The sequence below is a fragment of the Gasterosteus aculeatus genome, chromosome 4 (assembly GCF_964276395.1).
Source record: "Gasterosteus aculeatus chromosome 4, fGasAcu3.hap1.1, whole genome shotgun sequence".
Classification (NCBI taxonomy): Eukaryota; Metazoa; Chordata; class Actinopteri; order Perciformes; family Gasterosteidae; genus Gasterosteus; species Gasterosteus aculeatus.
Genome location: NC_135691.1, coordinates 11455557 through 11477795, shown reverse-complemented (window position 1 = coordinate 11477795; position 22239 = coordinate 11455557). Strand labels below are relative to the sequence as shown.

Genomic DNA, 22239 nt, shown 5'->3' with positions numbered 1-22239 from the left:
CCCCCCGCCACACCAACAGTTTCTTCCCGTCGGCAGTTGGTCCCCCACTGACTGACTCTGACATTCCACCGGTAACTCCCTTCAGAGTCCAAATGCACATACATTTGTCACTTTGTCACTTTCACTCGTCACTTTCTGTTCGCTGGTGCACTTTATCTTTGAGATTTTAAACTTTATTTAAATTTCCTATTGCATGTTGTCTCATCTGTCTTTTCGTCCATTGCCTTGTCTGATGTTAAGCACCAACCGCCAAAGTCAAATTCCTTGTATGTCTAACATATTTTGGTAATAAATGTTCCTGATTCTTAATAATGAGTGTGCACTCTTCAGATAAAACAATGTGTGCACCATATGATAAAGGAGTGTGTTGCTTGTTGGGACTCAATCATTGTTTGCATGAAGAAATGAACCAGTGAACCATTTTTGCTTGTTATTATCAGATTCATTTACAGATGTAAGTGGGAGAGCATCTCCCTTGTGCATTTATGTACTAGCATTCAACATTTTTCAAAACTGCAAGAATTCTTATATTGTGCCACTCTGTATTTTCATAGCATGTTCAAACTACTTTCTGATGCATATAAAAATGTGATAAACAGAATACACCATTATTTAAAATGCTCAATGTTGATCTAATGCAGAATACTGAAAAAAGCTTCAGTTGAAATCATAACAAAATAATAATAAAAAGGTCAGTCATACTGTCTCACAAAGAAAAATAAGATGCTCTTTCCCAGTGTAGTAATAATAAAAAAGAGCTTTACTTTAATGACAAGAACGCCAAAAAGCAAACATGCTGGAAGTTGAGACACATATCAGCCATCCGACACCATACTCAGCATGCTTACAGAGCAAAGGACTACACAACTACAGACCTGCGTGCTTATTCAAAATAAAATAAACTGAGGCAATTGAGAATTATCAATTGAAACAGGTGGTCAGTTTCATTAGAAACAATGCTAAAGTGATTAGTTTGAGCAAAGGACTTAGGAAGGAAATATTTCAACAACTTCAATGTTGGACTTCAAGGGTATGCATGTTGATGCACCCATTATGTTTCAGAACAACAACAACAACACAACAAAGTAAAACCTTTACAGATGAAAAGCTACTGAATATGGGTTTTTATTTGGACCAATCGGCTGGAGGAGATAGAAAGGGGATGGACTGACAGAAGATGGCATCGGAGTAGGTCCGCTGGGAGGAGTAAGTGTGCAGGGTTGTCTCTGGGGCTGGCCTGCTAATACTACGGGGGAGGGGGAGGCTTTCTTTCTCGTCAGCCTCAGAGGATTTGCAAGGATGAAGAGGGGGACCAAAAAGCAGTCAGGAGGAAACCAAACTGTTAAAAGATATGGTGCAGAGGTGTTACTACACAGCTGGTCTTCAGAAGCCCGAGGGTGTTAAAACATTCATGTCCCGAGGTTTTAGTTTGTGTGGCTTTGTGGGGGCCTGCTTGGTCTCAATACCAGAGATTTCAATCTTAGGCGGGTTGAAATTGGCAGGGTCGTCCACCTTGAAGTTGACCTGGGTGTTGGTGCCATCCATGGTAGAGGACTTATGCATGCCTAAATAGGACTGCAGTGAGAAGCCTGAAGGAGAGACAAAAAAGGGATGAAAGTTGACATGAATCAGCAGAATCTAGCAGTTATAAAAGAGAACAGGTTAAGAGTCACGATTTTAAAAAGTAACTTCACACCCCCTAAAAATTATGTTCTTTCTGACTGCTAAGACTAGTATTCATACCTGGTGGTTATTTTGCTCCTAAGTTAGGTTACATCCATGTCATCACTTCATTATTGTATCGGAGAGGAGCCCTTTTGGATAATGGGACAACCCATTTGTTTATATTTGAGTAACAGATTGTGAGGAAAACTGGAAAAATCACAGCTTATTTTAAGAGCTGTTCGATTGCAACCAGAGTTTATCGGAGGCGGTTGAACCAGCATTATTGTATTCGGACCAAAAAAACAAACCACAGCTTGTCATGACACAGGTTTCAGACTGCTATGAGAGTCTATTATGCATTCATACTGTAATTTACACTTCAAATGTAGACTGGGTATGAATCTCTAACCTGTGCTGGTTTCACAGCCTGGGTCAGTGGGGGACTTCTGTACCACAGATCGAGATCCAAAGAAGCTCCACCTCTCTGCTCCACCTCTTCCCTCATTTCCTCCCATGTCTGTGCTGTGGTTGGGACTATGAAGCTCTGGGTTTGCAAGAAAAGGAACAGGACTCTGCTGGAACCAGCTCCTGTATTCCCGCCAAGCCAGAGCAAGGATTAAATATCAGAAGGACATGCCATATGGCTCACAATATGAGCAAAGTTGGAAAATGAAGCATGTTAAGATTTAATGTAGCACGGTGTATTGATACTAAAAAGGTATCGCGGTACCTGTCCGTTAAAAACAATAAGGCTTTTCATATTCTTAGTGTCGATACTTCATTGACATAATGACTGTTTTATGTATTACTATAACAGTATCGTATCACATTTATGGTATCACAGACTTATGGTATTGTATTAAATTCTGGTATTATTATTAAGTTTCGGACCCTATTTAAAGGTTCCCGTTCCATCCATTTCGATAACATTCTGGATCTGGGTTTAGATCAAATAACAATACAAGCTAAACATTACGCCTACCTGCGACTAACTGCCGGTGATGAGTGGGGAGTCACGCTGGGGGTGACAGAGGGGGTGACAGAAGGGGTGGATTGGTTTGATGTTGTACACCTGTCCTCCTTGAAGTCCCCGCTTGGCATTCTCAACTTCTGTAAAAACAGAAAGAAAGCAATGAAACACAAATACTCTTTATTTCAGAGAGTGACTTAAAGCGTATTCATAGCTATGACTGGATCATTTTGAATGTCACGTATGCTTGTTCACAGCCCATGTTTTTGGCAAATTTGCCATGGACAGAGTACTGGTCTGATTGAAGAGCAAACACTGAATACACATGGAAAAAGGTCAGCAGGGTTTTTCTGGACCTGCTGACTGATAATGATTTGCATGCGTAAGAGATCCTCTGAGCATATCACCTGCTGTGACCACCGATGTCAGGGAGAAAGGAGAGACACATAGCGTAAACATTTTAGCATAAAATTACAGGATTTGATGTTGGACCACAAGTATTAAACATTATTACATCATGTTTTCAAATGTAAGCGGAGACAAGAAGTTGTATTTTACAAAAGCTAATTGCCGTAACGAATGATAACTGCAGATAATCTGCAATGGTTATGCAACACTCAACAATACAGGAACTGTATGTTCAAGCACCCATGCCTTGACATCAACAAGATATATTTCAGGGATGAACCTCTGAAGAAAGTAGGTCAACATGTATCTTACATTTAATGTGGCATATTGCTACATGACATTATATGTTGCGCTTCCAAATAGGGATCAACGATCTCGTCTTTATGGCTGTACATTGTGCTTTGGGCATGAATGACAGAAAGCCCCCGCGTATCATTCGGGTCAGTCTGCTGTTTGTTTACATCGCTGCTACAGCGAAACATTCAAAATGAAGGATTCAACAATATTTGGGTTGATTTATAAAATGTGAGGGCAAGTAGAGAAAGAAAACAAAAAGGTTCCTTGCAAGGCACAGTGCTTATTACGTGCTCATGTGTTAAGAAAGGGGAAGGAGGTTCAAATACGACGACAACCCAATCATATTAACGTTAACGTGTAATTGACGTTACACCCCTTCGGGAAAGTGTGAAACATGTTTCACACTGGCGAGCTGACCTAGTGACCGTTTGTGTCTGTTTGCAGTTAACGTTACATTGATATACGTGAGGGGCCCACTTTAGGGCTAACGTAAGGTTAGTTTGCCTCTGAGGACCCCGGTTAGCTGGGGAGACATGACGGTTTCCTAAACTTTGATTTGTTCCAAATCTATTCAGGAGCTTAATTATAGCTCATGATGTACAGGTTTAGTGTGACGGAATCACGCTTAAATGTTAACAATGTCCCGTTAGCTTAGCTTAACTAACGTTATCTGTGTTCGTTTTTGTACACGGGCAAACGTTAGCTGAAATATAAGTACCGCTAACGTGAGCTAACGCTAGCCTACAATGTTGTTTTTCTAACGGGCAGTTTTCGGTCGGCATGTACAAACAGCGACAGCTAAACACAGTTGCGTAACATACCTTTTTATGATACAATTTCTTTGACGTTCCAGTCCGTCAAATCTCTTAATTTTGTCCATAATTAAGCGGTTTTAACACCTTTTTCTTCTCGAAAACACAAACGATAACGCCTGTACACCGCAGTGGGCCTTCTACACGCCGTTTTGCTTAAGAGCTCGGTGATTGGTCCATGTGACCAAACCAGGTTGATCCAGTCATTTCAGGGAGTTGCTTGGCAACACTACAGCCGGAAGCTCCAGCCAAAACTGATTACGTAATTTGTTATTTACTACCTTGTTGCCTGCAATCACGAACACAATACACTGCTAAACCAAATGGTTATATTATATAACTTACTGCAATAAAGCATACTCATTTCAAGTAATTGCAAAGACTTTTAGTAATATAGCTGCCACTGATCATAAAGGGTTTTTGTACTTGTGTGTTCAACTTCTATAACACTTGTGAATGTCGGATGGGAGCCTGATGGGTGGGGGGGGAGGGGGGCAGAGAAACTGTTTAAATACAGACAAAAGAGAAAACATAACCTTTGTGCGTCCACACACTGTGTGTGTGAGATTCTCCTGAGTCAGCTGTGTAACTTTTTAAAGAGGTCTTTGCACCAATGCCAAGCAACTTAAAAGGAACAATTTCCCCATTCTATTGGTGCAAGTAATATATTGACTACGCAGTTGTCCTTCTTCCAAATCTTTTGGAATCTTAAAAAAACAGTCTTGCCACAAGCACCCTGGTGGTAGAAAAACATGAATAAAAGTCTAAAAACAACCTCCTAACACAGCTTACTCCATGTTTGTTTGCAGTCAGGTCCATTAGTTTCATCCAATGAAAATCAGACCAGAAACCATTCATTTAAGCAAAAATGTATGTAATAAACTAACTGTAAACCAGACAATTTGTAGGAGTTTGTCTTTTGACTTTATTTCAAGTTGTGCTACCCTCAATTATTCATTGTTATTTTGGAACGAAGAGAGAAACTTTTCACGGCTCCTCTGCGAATCAAGGCTTCTGCATTTTCATATATTCATATACTCACCGATGTGCCGTCGACCAGTCGGTGAAAGCGCGTCTCCTCAGCAGAGAGCCCCTTGTGGGGACAATACCCGGCATCAGTGAGACCTGCCTGGTGCTCAAACTTCTGGAGGCTCTCGTGAGTCTGCTCTAAGTGAGGACGGGCATAGAGTCAACAGACGACACAAAATTCATTGTTGTCGTATAATGCACTCCATTCCAGCCTGCTCTGAAGATTGTTCATCCATATTCAACAGTCAAGGCGGCAGCCATCTGGCCAATGATGTTGGAGGTTTTATGTAATTCTATGACATAATGGAAGTTAGTGTGTCCGCGTCTCGACACACAGGGCTAGCGCCGATATATTAATCTCAATGACGAGAAAAAAACCCTCCATAATTTCAGTTGGTTTTGTTGACTTACTGATCATCAGTTCGCTCACTAAAGAGGTGGCTTTGGCTTTCACAACGGGCGCCGGGGACTTGACTGGCGATGCTGCCTCAAAAGCCAGCAACTTCCCGTCAATCTGGCCCTCCTAATCACACAGATTCACACTGTTAGAATGAGTTTACAAATCAGTTACAGAACCAATAGGAGCCAACCAAATGTGACCATGCATGCACAAGCCAAAACATACACCATCTTGCTTAGGTAACTGATATCATTTGGTTGAGATAGTGGGAACAAACTGAAAAGCACCTCTGCATTCTTCCTGAACTTGTGCCGTGGGATGACAGGGTCTTTCCAAAAGATGTTGACGGCCACGTCTGGAGGTGATGAATGCACCGTGGCATCCATGAGCTCATCATAGCTTACATTGCGCCTATTCAATCCGATCGGAGACGCACAGGTGCCGAACAGACCCAACGGTGTGCCCGACTCGAGTGCTAAAGGGAATATGGAAATATGAGGGAACTAACTCATTGCCGTAAAACTAGAAATGATTTAAACATTTGAAAAAGTTTAAATCGTCACAATTTCTTCCTGCATTACCTGGAATGTCTCCCTGTCGTGAGGTCATTTTGACAGCAGATCAGAATAGCTGACCCCAGGAGACTGGAGGGTGACAGTGTGAAGGTCCACTCAGCTTAGGGCTCCAAACCTTTATTACACATAACATAACACAGTGTTACGGGGTCATTAGACGGACAGAAAAAAGATCTGCACCTATGGAAGCAAAGTGTGTAGTACGACGAGTGCACGTCAGTCAGAAGCGGGGTTAATAAATACATGTCACATGCATGTTTTTAGTATTGAGTCAGAGAATAAACAAGTCAGCGGTTTGTATTGACCGTGTGAGGTGCACCGTGTCCTGTTTCTGACCTACTGCAAATAGAACCAAAGGGTCTGGTTACAGCCCTATCCTTAATATCAGTGGATAGGAGCAGGCTAATAATTAGGGAAATGACACTTTTTGCATTGATTGAATGACTATTTGCAAATGCTGCCCGTTTGATAAAATGAAACTTGTTCTTGTAATACCTCATTGTGTCAAAATGTACCGAAAGCCACTGAATAAAGTCCTGCTGGGTTGCGCTGAACCTCATCATTCAGCCACACTCACTTTCCCTTGCGATCCACCTGCATTGAATCCACCTGAATGACTGAATGAAAAGACTCTTTAAGCGGGCAGCAGCCATATTTTGCAGATTTACACAAGTGGGTTCAAGAAGAGTTGTCAGACAGCTGCTACCAGGTCTGCGCTCCGGAGAGTCAGATGCAATGACTTGCACAACAGGACCACCATGGACGCGTGGCAACAACGCCTAAAACGCTCTGTCAACTGCAACAATAATAACAATATTTAACACCGCGCATTGCCTGTGTGTGTGTATGTGTGTGTGTGTGTCATAAACTACAGTGGCGTCTACAAATGCCGATATTGTTCAGTAATACGCTGAGATTACATGAAGGATAATATGGTCGTGCACGGTGAATCATTAAACGGACCACGTACCTCACTGTTTGTGTCACTATTTCCTCTCGTGCTGGAGTTTAGTCCACGGCCACGCGAGGATTCCTTTGCCACGCGAGGCGCGGACTCTCGGCTCACCGAACGGACAGATAGCGTGCGTTTCTTCATCGGCTGGTTCTTCCAGGACTTTTGGACGAGCAGGGAGTAAACAGAGGGGAGGGAGGGGGGTCGACCGGGGAACACACCTATCCGACAACGGGGGGGTTGGCGGAAGTGATCATCCGAAAGTAGAAGCGCCGCAGGGACAAGGCGAGGACACGGGACGCCTTGTGAAAAAGCCTATTAAACATTACCAACCAGCAGTGCGGAGAATCATTCAGGTGTTACTCTCTAAATGTACAAGTATAATAATATACTGTTAAAACACCGGCGGAATGCTCTGTTTCAGAATAATGTTATTGAGTTATGATCCTTAATGCAATGCATTAATGTGCACATTGAATTTTATATTGCCGCTGTTACACGTGGGACCCATTTTGTTATTTATAAAAGCCACCCGTAGCTTGTAATATTCCTCCTATGCTCGTCTTCATTGAAATCATGTTTTGTATTGCTTATATTTTTTATTATTAATCTGAATCTGTAAAATTAACTAAAACATGAAATAAATGTAGTGGAGTAAGACAATATTTGGCTGTGGGATGAAGAAGCATGAGGTAGCCAGGATAAAACAAAGTAAGCTCAGTAGCCACTTCAGATAACTCCCATCCACTCCCAGGTTAAATGTCTTATTTCAACATTGAGAAGGTTATGTTCACATATAGGGGTTAAGCTACATTTCCAGGTAATTAACAGTGTGTGTGTGTGTGTGTGTGTGTGTGTGTGTGTGTGTGTATGTGAGGGGGTGTTTGAGCAGCCTATCGGAATCAACTGAGCTGAGCCGCCCCTGTCAGAGATTAGCATAGACCTATTTTTGGGGGGGGGTACCCTGTAATTGTAGAATCTCTGCATCTTTGGTGTATTCTGTTATCTCATACATATAAGTACTACTAGGAGTCCTTACATGTGCTGAAGAGACACCAAAAAAGAGTCTCCCTCTGATATTCAATGCATGGCTTTTTAGTTCTGTGTGAAGTCAGTGAACAAATAAACTGCATTTCTTGCATTGCCGCCCCAAACCACAAAGTGGCACTGTTGATGTAGCACTGAAAAGCACACACTTTTTATTCCCTTGGGCTTTTATTATTTTTACAAAAACACTGACAATTACAAAATACATAAAACTTGGTTCACAGCACATTCCCATTAAAAAAACAACTACATCTGAATTTGTCTGAGGTGCCTTTGTTTGGCAGGGGTCAGAGGTCCCCCAGAGCTCGGTTGGTCTGGTTGTAGTAGAGGGCGCCGGTTTCCTACACATGTCAAAGAAGAAGAACATCACACACATGACAACAGTGAGGAGGCCAACCTTGTCACACTTCCTGTGGTGAGGGGGCTTTTTGAGACAGGAAACTTAAAACCAACAAAATTACCCCAACCCGCTCTTTCCATTTATTCTTGTTGTTATGTAGAACAATAAGTGTGACGTAAAGGGCTGAGGGGCAGAATAGTAAAAGGGGTGTATGTTCCAGCCAAATTCCTGCCACCTACACCACCGTGCCAGGAGACACACCTGGGCCTCCTCAACAAGAGGGGTACAAAAGAAGGCGGAAGGAGCAGTGAAGGGAGACAAGTTGGTAGAGGACCCCAGTAGGCCGGATAGCGGCCCGGCGTACAGAAACTTGAGATGTTTTTGAGGAACACGGGAGATAACTGTAGTTATTTATTTGTTTGTTTCTTTATTTGATTTGATTAAGCTGCTCCAACGACACCCTCTGCCTCTGCCTCTTGACTTCTGCACTGCGAGTAATTTGAAAACCTCCGTGCCATCCTGTTACAGTGAACTTCAGTCACTTAGTAACAGTTTTAATGTGGTGCTTGAAATTGAGTATTTCTGATCAATGAAAAAACATTGCCTTGCATTGGCTGCTCCCAACCACGAGGCAGCACTTGATACAGGGCACAGAAAGTATCAGACATTCATCAAAAAACAGTGAATCAATGCTTCTTTCATTTGTTTATTTTTTATTTAAAAAACTCTGACCAAAATGCATACAACTTTGTTTACAGCACAAACATCTATTTGTCCAGCAATTTGCTGTGGCTGGCAGGGGTCAGCAAGACGACGTAGACCAAGGAGGCGACCACCAACAACCCGTCCACGACATTCCAGGCAGAGCGGCAGTAGCTCTCGCTCCCATAGAACAGGCCCAGTTTAACAGTAAAATGATCACTTGATACTGCATTATCTATTTTCAAAAACAGACGCAAAGAAATAAAATAGAGCAGAGATCATAATGTAAGTGCACATCAGTATGAAAGGGACATAAATAGACAGTTCAATCTAACTACATCTGCAGTCGTTTGATGCACCTTTGTTTTGGTGGGGGAAATAAATGTAGTGATGTAAGAAGTACAATATTTGCCTGTGGGATGAAGAAGAATGAGGTAGTCGGGATAAAACAAACAAAGTAAGCTAAGTAGCCATTAACTCTGATATGTGTGTGTGTGTGTGTGTGTGTGTGTGTGTGAGGGGGTGTTTGAGCATTACAGCCTATCGGAATCAACTGATCCGAGCCGCCCCTGCAGAGTTCAGCATAGACATGTTGTTTTTTAGGGGGGGGATTACCCTGTAATCGTAGGATCTCTGCAGCTTTGGTGTCCTCTGTTATGTCATACATACAAGTAGTAGTAGGAGTAATTAAGTGTGTTGAAGAGACATCTTAAAAAGAGTCTCCCTCTGATATTCAATGCATGGCTTTTTAGTTCTGTACGAGGTCAGTAAACAAATAAAGTGCATTTCTTGCATTGCTGCCCCAAACCACAAAGTGGCACTGTTGATGTATGTTGAGAATTAAATATAACCACGCATGCTCACGCTAAACCATAATCACATTTGAGTGATAATTGTGTAACAATAAGGAGTGGAGTGTCACACCTGTATGTCAAGTTGGGTTTTTGTCCTGTCTCCATGTTTGTTTTGTGACTTCCTGTTTTATTTTGGAAATTAACTGTCCTCTCGTTTCAGGTTCCTTGCTCTTCCTCATGTGTCACCAGTCTGATTGTCTTGATCAGACTGGTGACACATGAGGACTTGACCCTGATTCCTGATTGTGTCCACCTGTTCCCACACTTCCCTCATGTGTACATATTGTCTGCGTCTCCCCTCGTCCTGTGCCAGTGTGTCATGTCCTTTCGCCTTGCACACCCGCCTCATGAAAGAATTAAGCCCAGGTCATAGTTTTGTTTATCCCAAGCCACGTTGTGGACTCCTTAGTTGGCTTTGTGCCGTTTATGGCTCTACAGTGATTTAGTTTAGAGCCTTTTTTTGTGATTGATAGTTTTGTTATTTCCTCTGTAAGAGAGATTTTGCGTTTGTTTACTATTCAGCCTTTTGTTTTGCCAGTGCATTTCCCTGTTCATCCCCCACCGGCGAAGTTTTTTGTTCCCTGCGTTTTTTGTTGGGAAATAAAAGCGGCAGGTGAACCTCAACTCTGCGTCCGAGTCCTCCTCAAGAGCTCACTTAGTGACATGGAGGACCACTTAAGGGCCGGCTCGCACAAACATTTGTAGTTACAACATCAGCACACGGACATGTTGCAAAACAGCTGCTGACCCAACTAGGCCAACTGTAGAAAAATAGGAACTACCAGTTCCGGTCTGAAACTGCCAAGTGTACAAGCCCATAATTATCCACCATATTCAGAGCAACATGTCCATACATGGAGCTGCACCCCAGCTCTCACACGCAAACACATACATCGCAAAACATCCTAATATAGGGTGGACGCGTGAACCATTGAAGGCGTGATGACCCGCGAGCTTAGAGGGATGGACATCCCTGTGCTCCAATGAGGCTCTCCGAGGGTCCTAAACAGGCGCCCCCTCCATCATAGTAAACCAATCAAAAATGCTCTTAAAGACTATATCATCCGAGCGCACTCTGTAAGCGCCTTTTCTTTGCACGTTAAACTGTTTTTTGCCTTTTGCTGTTGCTAAATAGCTTGAATGGGTCCGTGCACGTTAAACTGCAGGACAGAATACTCTTGTTACAAGTAAACATTGTCATATTGCTTTGACTAAAGTCTCTAGTCTAGTCCTTATTTCGCTTGTACAACTTGTAGCACTGAAAAACGCACACTTTTTATTCCCTTGGGCTTTTATTATTTTAAAAAAAACAGTTACAAAATACATAAAACTTGGTTGACAGCACAGTCCAATTAAAAAAACAACTACATCTGAATTTGTCTGAGGTGCCTTTGTTTGGCAGGGGTCAGAGGTCATCTGCTCTTCATAATGATCGGAGGACATAAATACTCAGATGTGAGCCGTGCTGCTGGTTTAGTTGAGCTCGGTTGGTCTGGTCGTAGTAGAGGGCGCCGGTTTCCTACACATGTCAAAGAAGAAGAACATCACACACATGACAACAGTGAGGAGAGGCCATCGGGTCATTTATTATCAAATATGGAGATTCTGTTGGAAGTTGCGTGGTCACTGTGTTCTGAAGCTCAGGCTTGCGTTAATGTCTGTAAAAATACTTACATAATTCTAGCGATGAGTCTTTGCACCGGCTTCAACTCGGGGTTCAGGCAATAGCGACGGCCGTTGTTGTTGGAGACACTGTTGAAGAGGACAGTGGAGGTAAACATGTTAACATGATTCAGACACTAGGGATTACTAGAGGTGACGGATAAATATGGATGAAAAGCCACCATATCACATATGCGTGAGAGGTTTACTTTCAATAAGCCCAGAAAATGCAAAACGTAGATTATTCTCTTATAATTAGAGCACCTTATTGCAATTAAACATTAGTGCAACTTACACAATCTCCACTCTGTCACAGAAGACGGATGGTGGGTAGATCTGGATCTGGATGTCCTTCATTTTAGTCCCACTTTGAATTCCCCTCTGGACATTTTCACACAGACACTGATTTCCTGACGTGTGATCAATTGGAGAAAGACAAAGAAAAGAATCACATGATTTATTCAGTGGATCACAGAGAAAACAAACATTGTCCGTGTTAAAGTAGTGAACGCTAAAGAAGTAATAAAACTTACGTTGGGCTTCGGAGATGCAGAACATGACAGCCAGGAGCAGAAACACTTTCATGATGCCGGACATCGTTGGTTTTCGGTTTGGTGAAGAAGATCGTGGTGCTGTGATGAAGGTGATGAGAGGAGCTGGAACAAGTGCAGCTGGAGGGATTGACAAGAGTCAAAGACAACTGTGAGGGATAAAGGCAACGGGCCTTCTTAAATGATCTCATTAGACACCAACCTCGTCACACTTCCTGTGGTGAGGGGAGACATGAAAAGTGAAATTATAAAAACCTGCTGACTACTCACTTATTTCGTCATCGCCTGTGGTTGCAAATTTAACTTGATTTCAGATTTTTAAAAGCATGTTTTGATACTATTCATGATATGTAAATAAAACAAAATTGTACATTTTTGATTGGAAATCTTTACCTGCAGATACACTTTGAAAATAAATGTAAAATAACCTTTTTCGCCATTTTAAGTACTTATTTTTTAAGGCCTTTAAAAATAAGGGTTCCAAACATTTGGATTTGATATTTTTGAAATGAAGTCAGTGATTTGTTTGGACTATATTTTATTTTGCCTAATCTTTACAACATCTTAGTCTGTATGCATGTATATTGCATCAGCGCGCACACTGCAACAAAGAAAAGCATCCATCTGCAAACCACGTATCCTGCACACAAGGTCGTGGGGGGGCTGGAGTCTATCCAAGCCAACTTCGGGCGGGCGAGAGACGGGGTACATCTGGATTGGTCGTCAGCCAATTGCAGGGCTAACACAGGGACACACAGATCACACACATCAACCTGATCCCCAGAGCATGTCTTTGGGTTTTGAGACTGAGAGGCAGGTGAGCGGGTTCCAGCTTTTAGGGGTACACGTGCCACCAGCATAGAAAAAGTCTTTATTAGTTGACCTAGTGGCTCTATCGGTTTTGAGTTTGCATTTAATAATTCACGTTTCCAGATCTTGACCAAAACTGAAACCACAAATTGTGATCCTGTTTTGTAATAAATTGAATGCAACTAGAAACCTCAGCAGAGTCTCTTCCTCTGCAGAGTGCGTGTAGACATACGTGTGGGTTCACTTCTCATTTAATTTGAGCATTGTGAAACACGAGAAACGCTGATATCACATAAATTGTACAAAAAAAAGTGAAGTGTTTTAAAGCAGCTTATTTCATTACAAGTAAGAGTCCTGCATTCATAACTCTAACTCAAGTGAAAATATAGAAGAATTATCAGCAAACTGGTCTCAAGGATCAACAGTATAAGTGATCCTTTGGCAGAAAACAGGCTTTTCCACCACAAAAGTCACATAAAGATATTCTGTGGTTTACCTGTATAGTGGTTTATTTATCAGGCTCACACTAGTTTGTTTCTGCTCCTCTGAAGAAACTGCAGTGCAATGCAGTCTCTTATAAAAGTCGAATCATAAATCCTATGGAGGAGCAACATGAGACAACTGAAGACTGTGGTGCTGTGTAGTGTCCCCGAGCAAGACACCTACACTGTAAAAGAAAAAAACGGTTGAATGACTGGCAGCAGCGGCTGCCAAACAAAAACCGTAAAATAAAGGTTAAATAACTTTATTCAGATGAAGTGCCATGGTTGAAAACCATCAATTTACAGGAATTTTCCGTAACAATTTTACAGAGAAACACATTTATTTTATAGATTTTTCCTGAAGTATTAAGATGAAACACTTTTAAGAAAGGGAATTATGTGGGTATATATATTCATATACATATATAGTTAGATATTAACTCCATCATCTGAGATAGATAGGTCTCGTAGCGTCATTCTCTCCAATGTAGCTGCGTGGTACTGACATGCAGGACAAAAATATTTTTTTGTGTTATGCTAGTGAACCTGAATCTCATTGTAGTTGTACAATAAAATACTTAATCAAACTATAACATTTGAAATCAAATCCGGCTCAATATTTGATCAGTAAAGTGTCTCAGAAACAATAATACATCTTAATATTGTGCGTTCGTCACGTACAAATGCTACAGCTGCAGTGTGAGAAAAGGACGGAGTCGTGTTTCTTCTTTTCCCCCCCACTGTGCTGTCCTCTTCTGAACTGCATCACACAAACAAGCCGCGCGTGTGGTCCCGCGTTACATGCTAGCCGAGGATTGCGTAGAAAAAGTTGAAGGCGCTGCCCAGGAGCAAGATGTTCCCGACGGGCTTGACGGCGGTGATCAAAACCTCCACAAGTTAGATGCACACATTCACGAACAACCAACAATGTGTAGATGCTCAACAACAACAAAAAATGACAAAAAAGTGTCCGCAGCAGGCGCAGCACTTTGAGGATGTCCAGCAATTTGCTGTGGCTGGCAGGGGTCAGCAAGACGACGTAGACCAAGGAGGCGACCACCAACAACCCGTCCACGACATTCCAGGCAGAGCGGCAGTAGCTCTCGCTCCCATAGAACAGGCCCAGTTTAACAGTAAAATGATCACTTGATACTGCATTATAAAACGTTTATAATGTATTAACAGTAGTCTATCTGCCTTTACAAAAACACATGTAAGTGAGCAGAAAGTATTAGTATTAGTATTATATATCTATACATACACATACATATGAAGCAGTATCTGTAAAAAGTACAAGAGTGATCAAATAACTGTGGTGAAGTAAAGAGTCAAATATTCACCAGCTCTCACCTCGTGGGACGAGACAGAATGGGTTTGTTTGGCATGTTTTCATCTTGTTCCGACCTGAGTTGTTAACGAGGACCTTAACGAGATGATGAGGCTGAGTCAGGTTAAATAAAGACAAATAATCCATTGTAATTGTCTTTATAGTCCACTGATAATTTATTAAAACTTAGAATGTTGATGCTGATTGATTTGTCCCATCATTTGCTATGACCTTTTCCTATTCCTGACTAACAATAATACTAACGATGGTTAATGTAATTGATTATCAATTACATTCTAATCATCCATCCATCCATCCATCTTCAACCGCTTATCCGGGGTCGGGTCGCGGGGGCAACAGCTCCAGCAGGGGACCCCAAACTTCCCTTTCCCGGGCCACATCTACCAGCTCTGACTGGGGGATCCCAAGGCGTTCCCAGGCCAGTGCAGAGATATAATCTCTCCACCTAGTCCTGGGTCTTCCCCGGGGCCTCTTCCCAGCTGGCCGTGCCTGAAACACCTCCCTGGGGAGGCGCCCAGGGGGCATTCTCACCAGATGCCCAAACCACCTCAACTGGCTCCTTTCGACGCAAAGGAGCAGCGGCTCTACTCCGAGCTCCTCGCGAATGGCTGAGCTTCTCACCCTATCCCTAAGGGAGCGCCAGCCACTCTCCTGAGGAAACCCATTTCGGCCGCTTGTACCCATGACCTAGTTCTTTCGGTCATGACCCATCCTTCATGACAATAGGTGAGGGTAGGAACGAAGATTGACCGGTAGATCGAGAGCTTTGCCTTCCGGCTCAGCTCTCTTTTCGTCACAACGGTGCGGTAAAGCGAGTGGAATACCGCCCCCGCTGCTCCGATTCTCCGGCCAAACTCACACTCCATCTTCCCCTCACTCGTGAACAAGACCCCGAGGTACTTGAACTCCTTCACTTGGGGTAAGGACACATTCCCTACCTGGAGTAGGCAATCCATCGGTTTCCTGCTGAGAACCATGGCCTCAGATTTAGAGGTGCTAATCCTCATCCCGACTGCGAAACGCTCCAGTGAGAGTTGGAGGTCACAGACGGAAGATGCCATCAGGACCACATCATCTGCAAAAAGCAGCGATGAGATCCGCAGCCCCCCGAACTGTAGACCCTCCTCCCCCCGACTACGCCTCGATATCCTGTCCATGAAGACCACAAACAAGATTGGTGACAAGGCGCAGCCCTGGCGAAGGCCAACCCCCACCGGAAACGCCTTCGACTTACTGCCGAGCACCCGAACACAGCTCTCGCTTTGGGCGTACAAGGATTGGATGGCCCCAAGCAAGGACCCCCTCACCCCGTACTCCCGCAGCACCTCCCACAGTATCTCTCGGGGGACCCGGTCATACGCCTTCTCCAAGTCCACAAAACACATGTAGACTGGTTGAGCATACTCCCAAGCCCCCTCTATGATCCTGGAAAGAGTGAAGAGCTGGTCCGTTGTTCCACGACCAGGACGAAAACTGCATTGTTCCTCTTCAATCCTTGGTTCGACTATCGGCCGAACCCTCCTTTCCAGCACCTTAGAGTAGACTTTACCCGGGAGGCTGAGTAGTGTGATACCCCTGTAATTGGCACACACTCTCTGGTTCCCCTTTTTGAAGAGGGGTACCACCACCCCGATCTGCCACTCTTTTGGCACTGTCCCAGACTTCCACGCAATGTTGAAGAGGCGTGTCATCCAAGACAACCCCCCAACACCCATCGCTTTTAGCATCTCTGGACGGATCTCATCAATCCCCGGGGCTTTGCCACTGCGGAGTTGTTTGACTACCTCAGTGACTTCCACCAGGCCAATTGACGATGATCCCTCCTCCGCCTCCAGCTCCGCCTCCACCAAAGAGGGCGTAGTAGTTGGGTTCAGGAGTTCCTCAAAGTGTTCCTTCCACCGCCCGATAACCTCCTCAGTCGCGGTCAACAGGGTCCCATCCTTACTGTACACAGCTTGGATGGTTCCCCGTTTCCCCCTCCTGAGGTGCCGGATGGTCTTCCAAAAACACTTTGGTGCCGACCGAAAGTCCTTCTCCATAGTTACCCCGAACTCCTCCCATACTCGCTGCTTTGCCTCCATCACGGCAGAGGCTGCTGCCCTTCGAGCCTGTCGGTACACTGCAACTGCCTCTGGAGTCCCACCGGATATCATAACCCGGAAGGCCTCCTTCTTCAGTCGGACGGCTTCCCTGACCACCGGTGTCCACCACGGAGTTCGAGGGTTACCGCCCCTTGATGCACCTAAGACCTTGAGGCCACAACTCACCGCCGCGGCTTCAGCAATGGAGGTTTTGAACATAGACCACTCTGGTTCAATGTCCCCTACCTCCACAGGAATGTGAGAGAAGCTCCGCCGGAGGTGTGAGTTGAAAATCTTTTGGACCGGGGCCTCCTCCAGACGTTCCCAGTTCACCCTCACTACACGCTTGGGTTTACCGGGTCTGTCCCGAGTCTTCCCCCATCCTCTGACCCAGCTCACAACCAGATGGTGATCAGTTGACAGCTCTGCCCCTCTCTTTACCCGAGTGTCCAGAACATGCGGCCTCAGATCAGACGATACGATTACAAAATCGATCATTGATCTTTGGCCTAGGGTGCTCTGGTACCACGTACACTTATGAACATCCTTATGTTCGAACATGGTGTTTGTTATGGACAATCCGTGACTAGCACAGAAGTCCAGTAACAAACACCCGCTCGGGTTCAGATCAGGGAGGCCATTCCTCCCAATCACGCCTCTCCAGTTATCTCCATCGTCGCCCACGTGCGCATTGAAGTCTCCCAGTAGGACTATGGAGTCCCCTACTGGAGCCCCATGCAGGACTCCATTCAGGGTCTCCAAAAAGGCCGAATACTCTGAGCTGCTGTTTGGTGCATATGCACAGACAACAGTCAGAGTTTTCCCCCCCACCACCCGAAGGCGTAGGAAGGCGACCCTTTTGTCCACTGGGGTAAACTCCAATGTAGCAGCACTCAGCCGGGGACTTATGAGTATCCCCACACCCGCCTGGCGCCTCACACCATGGGCCACTCCGGAGTAGAATAGAGTCCACCCCTATCCAGGAGTGTGGTTCCAGAGCCGAGGCTGTGCGTAGAGGTAAGCCCCACCAGATCCAACTGATAACGCTCCACCTCCCGCACAAGCTCCGGCTCCTTCCCCCCCAGAGAGGTTACGTTCCACGTCCCCAGAGCCAGCATCTGCCGCCCAGGTCTGTTCCGCCTAGACCCCCCACTGTCACTGCCACCCTTGTAGCAGCGCACCCGACCCCATCGGTTTCCTCCACAGGTGGTGAGCCCATGGGGAGTAGAGTGTTGGGCTGCCGCGTCACTCCTTCGGGCTGTGCCCGGCCGGGCTCCGCGGTAAACCCGGCCACCAGACGCTCGCTGTCGGGCCCTCCATCTGGGCCTGGCTCCAAATGGGGGCCCCGGGCTTCCTCCGGCCCGGGTAACTCCTTCCCTCTTCCGTTTTTTCATGGGGTTCTTGAACCATTCTTAGTCTGGCCCCTCGCCTGAGACCACTTTGCCAAGGGTAACCCTACCAGGAGCACAAGGCTCCCGACAACACAGCCCTCAGGTTCATAGGGACACACAAACCTCTCCACCACGATAAGGTGACGGTTCCCAGAGAGGAACCGTCACCTTATTCTAATCAATACTATATAATATTGAGTGTCTCTTTTCTCCCTCATGCGTGCCACTCGTTGCCATGGCAACCACAGTTCCACACATGCTGGTTTTCTTTTGTCTATTTCTTTAACCGGTGCTGAAGCTTCTGTGTGACATCGCAGGAACACGAGGTGAGGAGCTCCCACCAGCGGTCCTCGCTCAGAAAACATGAAGTGATTGGTAGATATTCCACTTTATTATTTCATGTTAGAACCTTATTGAGCCATCCTTCTTGGTGACAAGAACAATGGGGCTGCACCAGGCGCTGTTGGACTCTTCTATTACCCCCATCTCCAGCATAGCGGCCAATTCTCGCTGAACCATTTTCTTCTTGTGTTCAGGTAACCTGTAGGGCCGCGTCCGCACCGTCACGCCCGGGGACGTCTCAATGTGATGCACTATGAGGTCCGTGCGACCTGGCCGGGAGGAGAACACATCATTAAATTGATCTTGCAACCGGGCTATGTCCGCTTGCTGGGCTGCAGAGAGACGGGCGTCGGACAGGAGCCGGGTGGGATCGGTGGACTTTGGGACCTCTGGCCCCAGCTCCTCGCTCTCTGCTACTGCAGACACCAGGGACACGGACTCAGTCTCTCTCCATGCTTTAAGGAGGTTGAGGTGGTAGATCTGCGTGGCTCCCCCCCTGTCAGATCGCACCACCTCGTAGTCGACGTCCCCTACCCGCCGTGTGACCACAAAGGGCCCTTGCCACTTGGCGAGTAGTTTTGAGCTGGAAGAAGGAAGTAATACAAGCACTTTCTCTCCCGGTGTGAATTGTCTCAGCTTGGCCCCTCTGTTGTACAGCCGCTGTTGCCGTTCCTGGGCCTGGAGCAAAGTCTCCCGTGACAACTCACCCAGTGTGTGGAGTTTGGCTCGCAGGTCCAGGACGTACTGAATCTCGTTCTTACCGGGGCTCGGACCCTCCTCCCAGTGTTCCTTAAGCAGGTCGAGCACCCGCCGTGGTCTCCTGCCGAACAGCAGCTCGAAGGGAGAAAATCCCGTGGAGGCCTGGGGGACCTCCCGTACTGCAAACAACAGAGGGTCAAGCCATTTATCCCAATTACGTTCATCGTCGTGAATAAACTTACGAATCATGGATTTCAGTGTCTTGTTCAGCCGCTCCACCAGGCCGTCAGTCTGGGGATGGTACACACTGGTCCGAACGGACTTAACCCCCAACAATTCGTACAGTTCTCGTAGTGTGCGTGACATGAACGAGGTGCCCTGGTCCGTCAGAATCTCTTTCGGGATTCCGACTCGGGAGATGACCTGAAACAGTGCCTGCGCAACATTCTTGGCGGAGATGCTGCGCAACGGCACTGCCTCGGGATATCGGGTTGCGTAATCCACCAGAACCAACACAAAGCGATACCCCTGTGCACTCCGGTGAAATGGCCCGATGAGGTCCATACCTAAGCGTTCGAACGGCAGCTCCATTAACGGCAGCGGACGCAACGGCGCTTTCGGGATGGCCGGCTGGTTCACCAGCTGGCACTGTGGGCAGGATGCACACCAGCGGCGCACATCCGCCCAGATGCCTGGCCAGTAAAATCGGGCCACTATCCGGTCCAGAGTTTTGTCGCTACCCAGGTGGCCCGCCATCGGGTTATAGTGAGCCGCCTGGAAAACCGTTTCCCGGCGGCTTTTCGGTACCAACAACTGCGTAATTTCCTGCCCTGTCTGAGTGTCGCGACTCACTCTGTATAGCCTGTCCCTAATCAGTGAAAAGTGCGGGTATGATAATGCGGCGTCGGGGCGCACCACTTGACCATCAATTTGCATCACTTGGTCGAAGGCAAAGCGTAGAGTGTCATCACGAGACTGCTCCAGTGGAAAATCTTCCATGGAGCGTAGCTCTGGCATCGGCGGCGTCCCCATAGGAGGCCCCGCCGATTCCCCCTCCCCGTCTGCAGCGTCGGACAACCTCGCGTCACCGCCGAGCGCCGCACACACCCCGCATGTCCCTACCGGTCGCGAACGCACCCCCGCGCACTGCCCCGCTAACCTATGAAACCCCGACCAGTCTGTCCCCAAAATCAGGGGGTGCGTCAGGCGGGAGCTAACCGCGACCCTTACTCTATGCTTTTTACCCCCAAACCTAATCTCTATCGGCACCACTGGGTAGTCGTGAATATCCCCATGCACACACTTAATACTCACCCGGGATGCCTCCACCAATGCCCCGGGTCGAACCAGTCTCTGGTGGATCATGGACTGCGTGCAGCCAGAGTCCACCATCGCCTGATGTATACCCCCCTGGATCCTTACCGGAACGCTGTACGTCGCTCCCAGACCGGGGGAGGGTGCTGGAGGCCCGGCAACCCGCACCGTTTGGCCCACCTCCATTAGCGGGCACTCCCGCCGGTAGTGTCCGGGCTGCCCGCACCTCCAACACTCCTGCCCTGGCGGTTGAGGAGCCCTCTGTAGGTCAGGGAGGGTGCCGGCCAGGCCGGGTGGATCAGTACCCCGTTGAGGGGCTAGGGCGCGCTGGGACGGAGGGGGCCGAGCCGCAACAGGAAGCGGGGAACTCCGTCGTGGCGCGGGAACGGGCTGCGTCGATGCGGTCGGCCGACCGCCCTCCCCACGGCCCCCGGGGTGCACCGCCAGGTGGTCCTCGGCGAGGGTCACGGCGGCTTCCAGCGTCGCCGGCCGGTGGTAGCGGACCCAGGCAGCCGTCCGCGGCGGAAGACCCTCCAGGAACTGTTCTGTCACCACCTTCTCCACCACCACCGGCGCCCCTCCCGCGCCCTCCGGCTGCAGCCACCTGTTGGCCGCGTCTGCGAGTCGCTGGGCAAACGCGAACGGGCGGTCCCCCGGCCCCAGCCTCGCCTCTCGGAACCGCCTCCTATGGTCCTCGGGGGAGAGCCCCAGTCGGTCCATGATGGCCTTCCTCACGCTGGCGTAGACGTGCCTGGGACCGGGAGGCAGGCCCAGGGCCGCTGTCTGCGCCTCCCCGGTTAGGAGCGGCAGGAGGCGGATCGCCCACTCGTCCGCCGGCCAGCCACACGCCCCCGCCATCGCCTCGAACATCTCCAGATATGACTGCCCGTCGTCCTCCGGAGTCATTTTGTGCACCACCACGCCCGCATACGCCGAGGGACCCGGCACCGTCGGGGAAGCGACTGGTCGGGCTGCTAATTGTTCCAGTACCTGGGTCTGCCGGTCTGCAGCAGCCTGCAGCGCCCCCAGGACGTGCCGGTTGGCCTCGGCCTGCTCGCGCTGCATCGCGGCGATCTCCCCCAGCATCCGTCCGAGCGCGACCGCCGGCTGCATCAGGCCCTCTCCGTGGTCGTTTGCGTCCATCCCTGGCCAGGCGCCACTGTAGCCGTGCTAGCGCTACCCCCGACGGGTTCTGTACAGACGCACGGACACACGGATGAGAGTAACCAGTTTTTATTGTCCAAAAAGGGGGAATGGCTTTAGGAATAAGCCCGTTGTTCGCACTCGGCTCCGCTCTGTCCAGCTTCGCTCAGCCCTCGTGTGCTGCTCCCGTGCTCCGCTCGGCTCTGCTCGGCTCACGTTCTTCCCCCCGACCTGGATCCTGCTCACTGCTTTTGAAGAAGGCAATTAGTGCAGATTCCTCACACCTGCTTACTCTTCACCTACCAGCACCGTCCCCCGAACCACTCCCCCGCTCTCCCCCCTGCAGCTGAGCTAACCACGCCCCT

The 22239-nt window shown here is 47.3% G+C and overlaps 2 protein-coding genes across 2 annotated transcripts; both read right to left on the bottom strand.

Annotated features, from left to right (window-relative positions):
• Positions 1-420: 420 nt before the first annotated feature.
• On the bottom strand, positions 421-7448 carry LOC120817871 (putative monooxygenase p33MONOX). The gene is made up of 8 exons (XM_040174502.2): positions 7127-7448; positions 6163-6271; positions 5869-6056; positions 5593-5704; positions 5195-5319; positions 2648-2775; positions 2075-2253; positions 421-1589 (listed from the first exon to the last, which is right to left on the bottom strand). The coding sequence occupies exons 2-8, from the start codon at positions 6188-6190 to the stop codon at positions 1384-1386; spliced, it is 966 nt and encodes a 321-aa protein (XP_040030436.2). The 5' UTR covers positions 6191-6271; positions 7127-7448; the 3' UTR covers positions 421-1383.
• Positions 7449-11324: 3876 nt separating this feature from the next.
• Positions 11325-12909, bottom strand: LOC144382924 (growth-regulated alpha protein-like). Its single transcript, XM_040174878.2, has 4 exons — positions 12247-12909; positions 12009-12123; positions 11726-11803; positions 11325-11570 (listed from the first exon to the last, which is right to left on the bottom strand). The coding sequence occupies exons 1-4, from the start codon at positions 12308-12310 to the stop codon at positions 11525-11527; spliced, it is 303 nt and encodes a 100-aa protein (XP_040030812.2). The 5' UTR covers positions 12311-12909; the 3' UTR covers positions 11325-11524.
• Between the last annotated feature and the right edge of the window lie 9330 nt (positions 12910-22239).

What these genes read in the sequence shown, in the direction of transcription:
- LOC120817871 (XM_040174502.2), bottom strand. Translation starts at nt 6,190, where the DNA reads ATGACCTCACGACAGGGAGACATTCCAG. An exon ending in GACTGGTCGACGGCACATCG is followed by an intron (nt 2,776 to 5,194) that starts GTGAGTATATGA and finishes CTGTTTTTACAG; the next exon opens with AAGTTGAGAATGCCAAGCGG. An exon ending in AGGCTGTGAAACCAGCACAG is followed by an intron (nt 1,590 to 2,074) that starts GTTAGAGATTCA and finishes TCTCTCCTTCAG; the next exon opens with GCTTCTCACTGCAGTCCTAT.
- LOC144382924 (XM_040174878.2), bottom strand. Translation starts at nt 12,310, where the DNA reads ATGTCCGGCATCATGAAAGTGTTTCTGCTCCTGGCTGTCATGTTCTGC. An exon ending in CTGCATCTCCGAAGCCCAAC is followed by an intron (nt 12,124 to 12,246) that starts GTAAGTTTTATT and finishes ATCACACGTCAG; the next exon opens with GAAATCAGTGTCTGTGTGAA. An exon ending in TGTGACAGAGTGGAGATTGT is followed by an intron (nt 11,804 to 12,008) that starts GTAAGTTGCACT and finishes CCTCTTCAACAG; the next exon opens with TGTCTCCAACAACAACGGCC.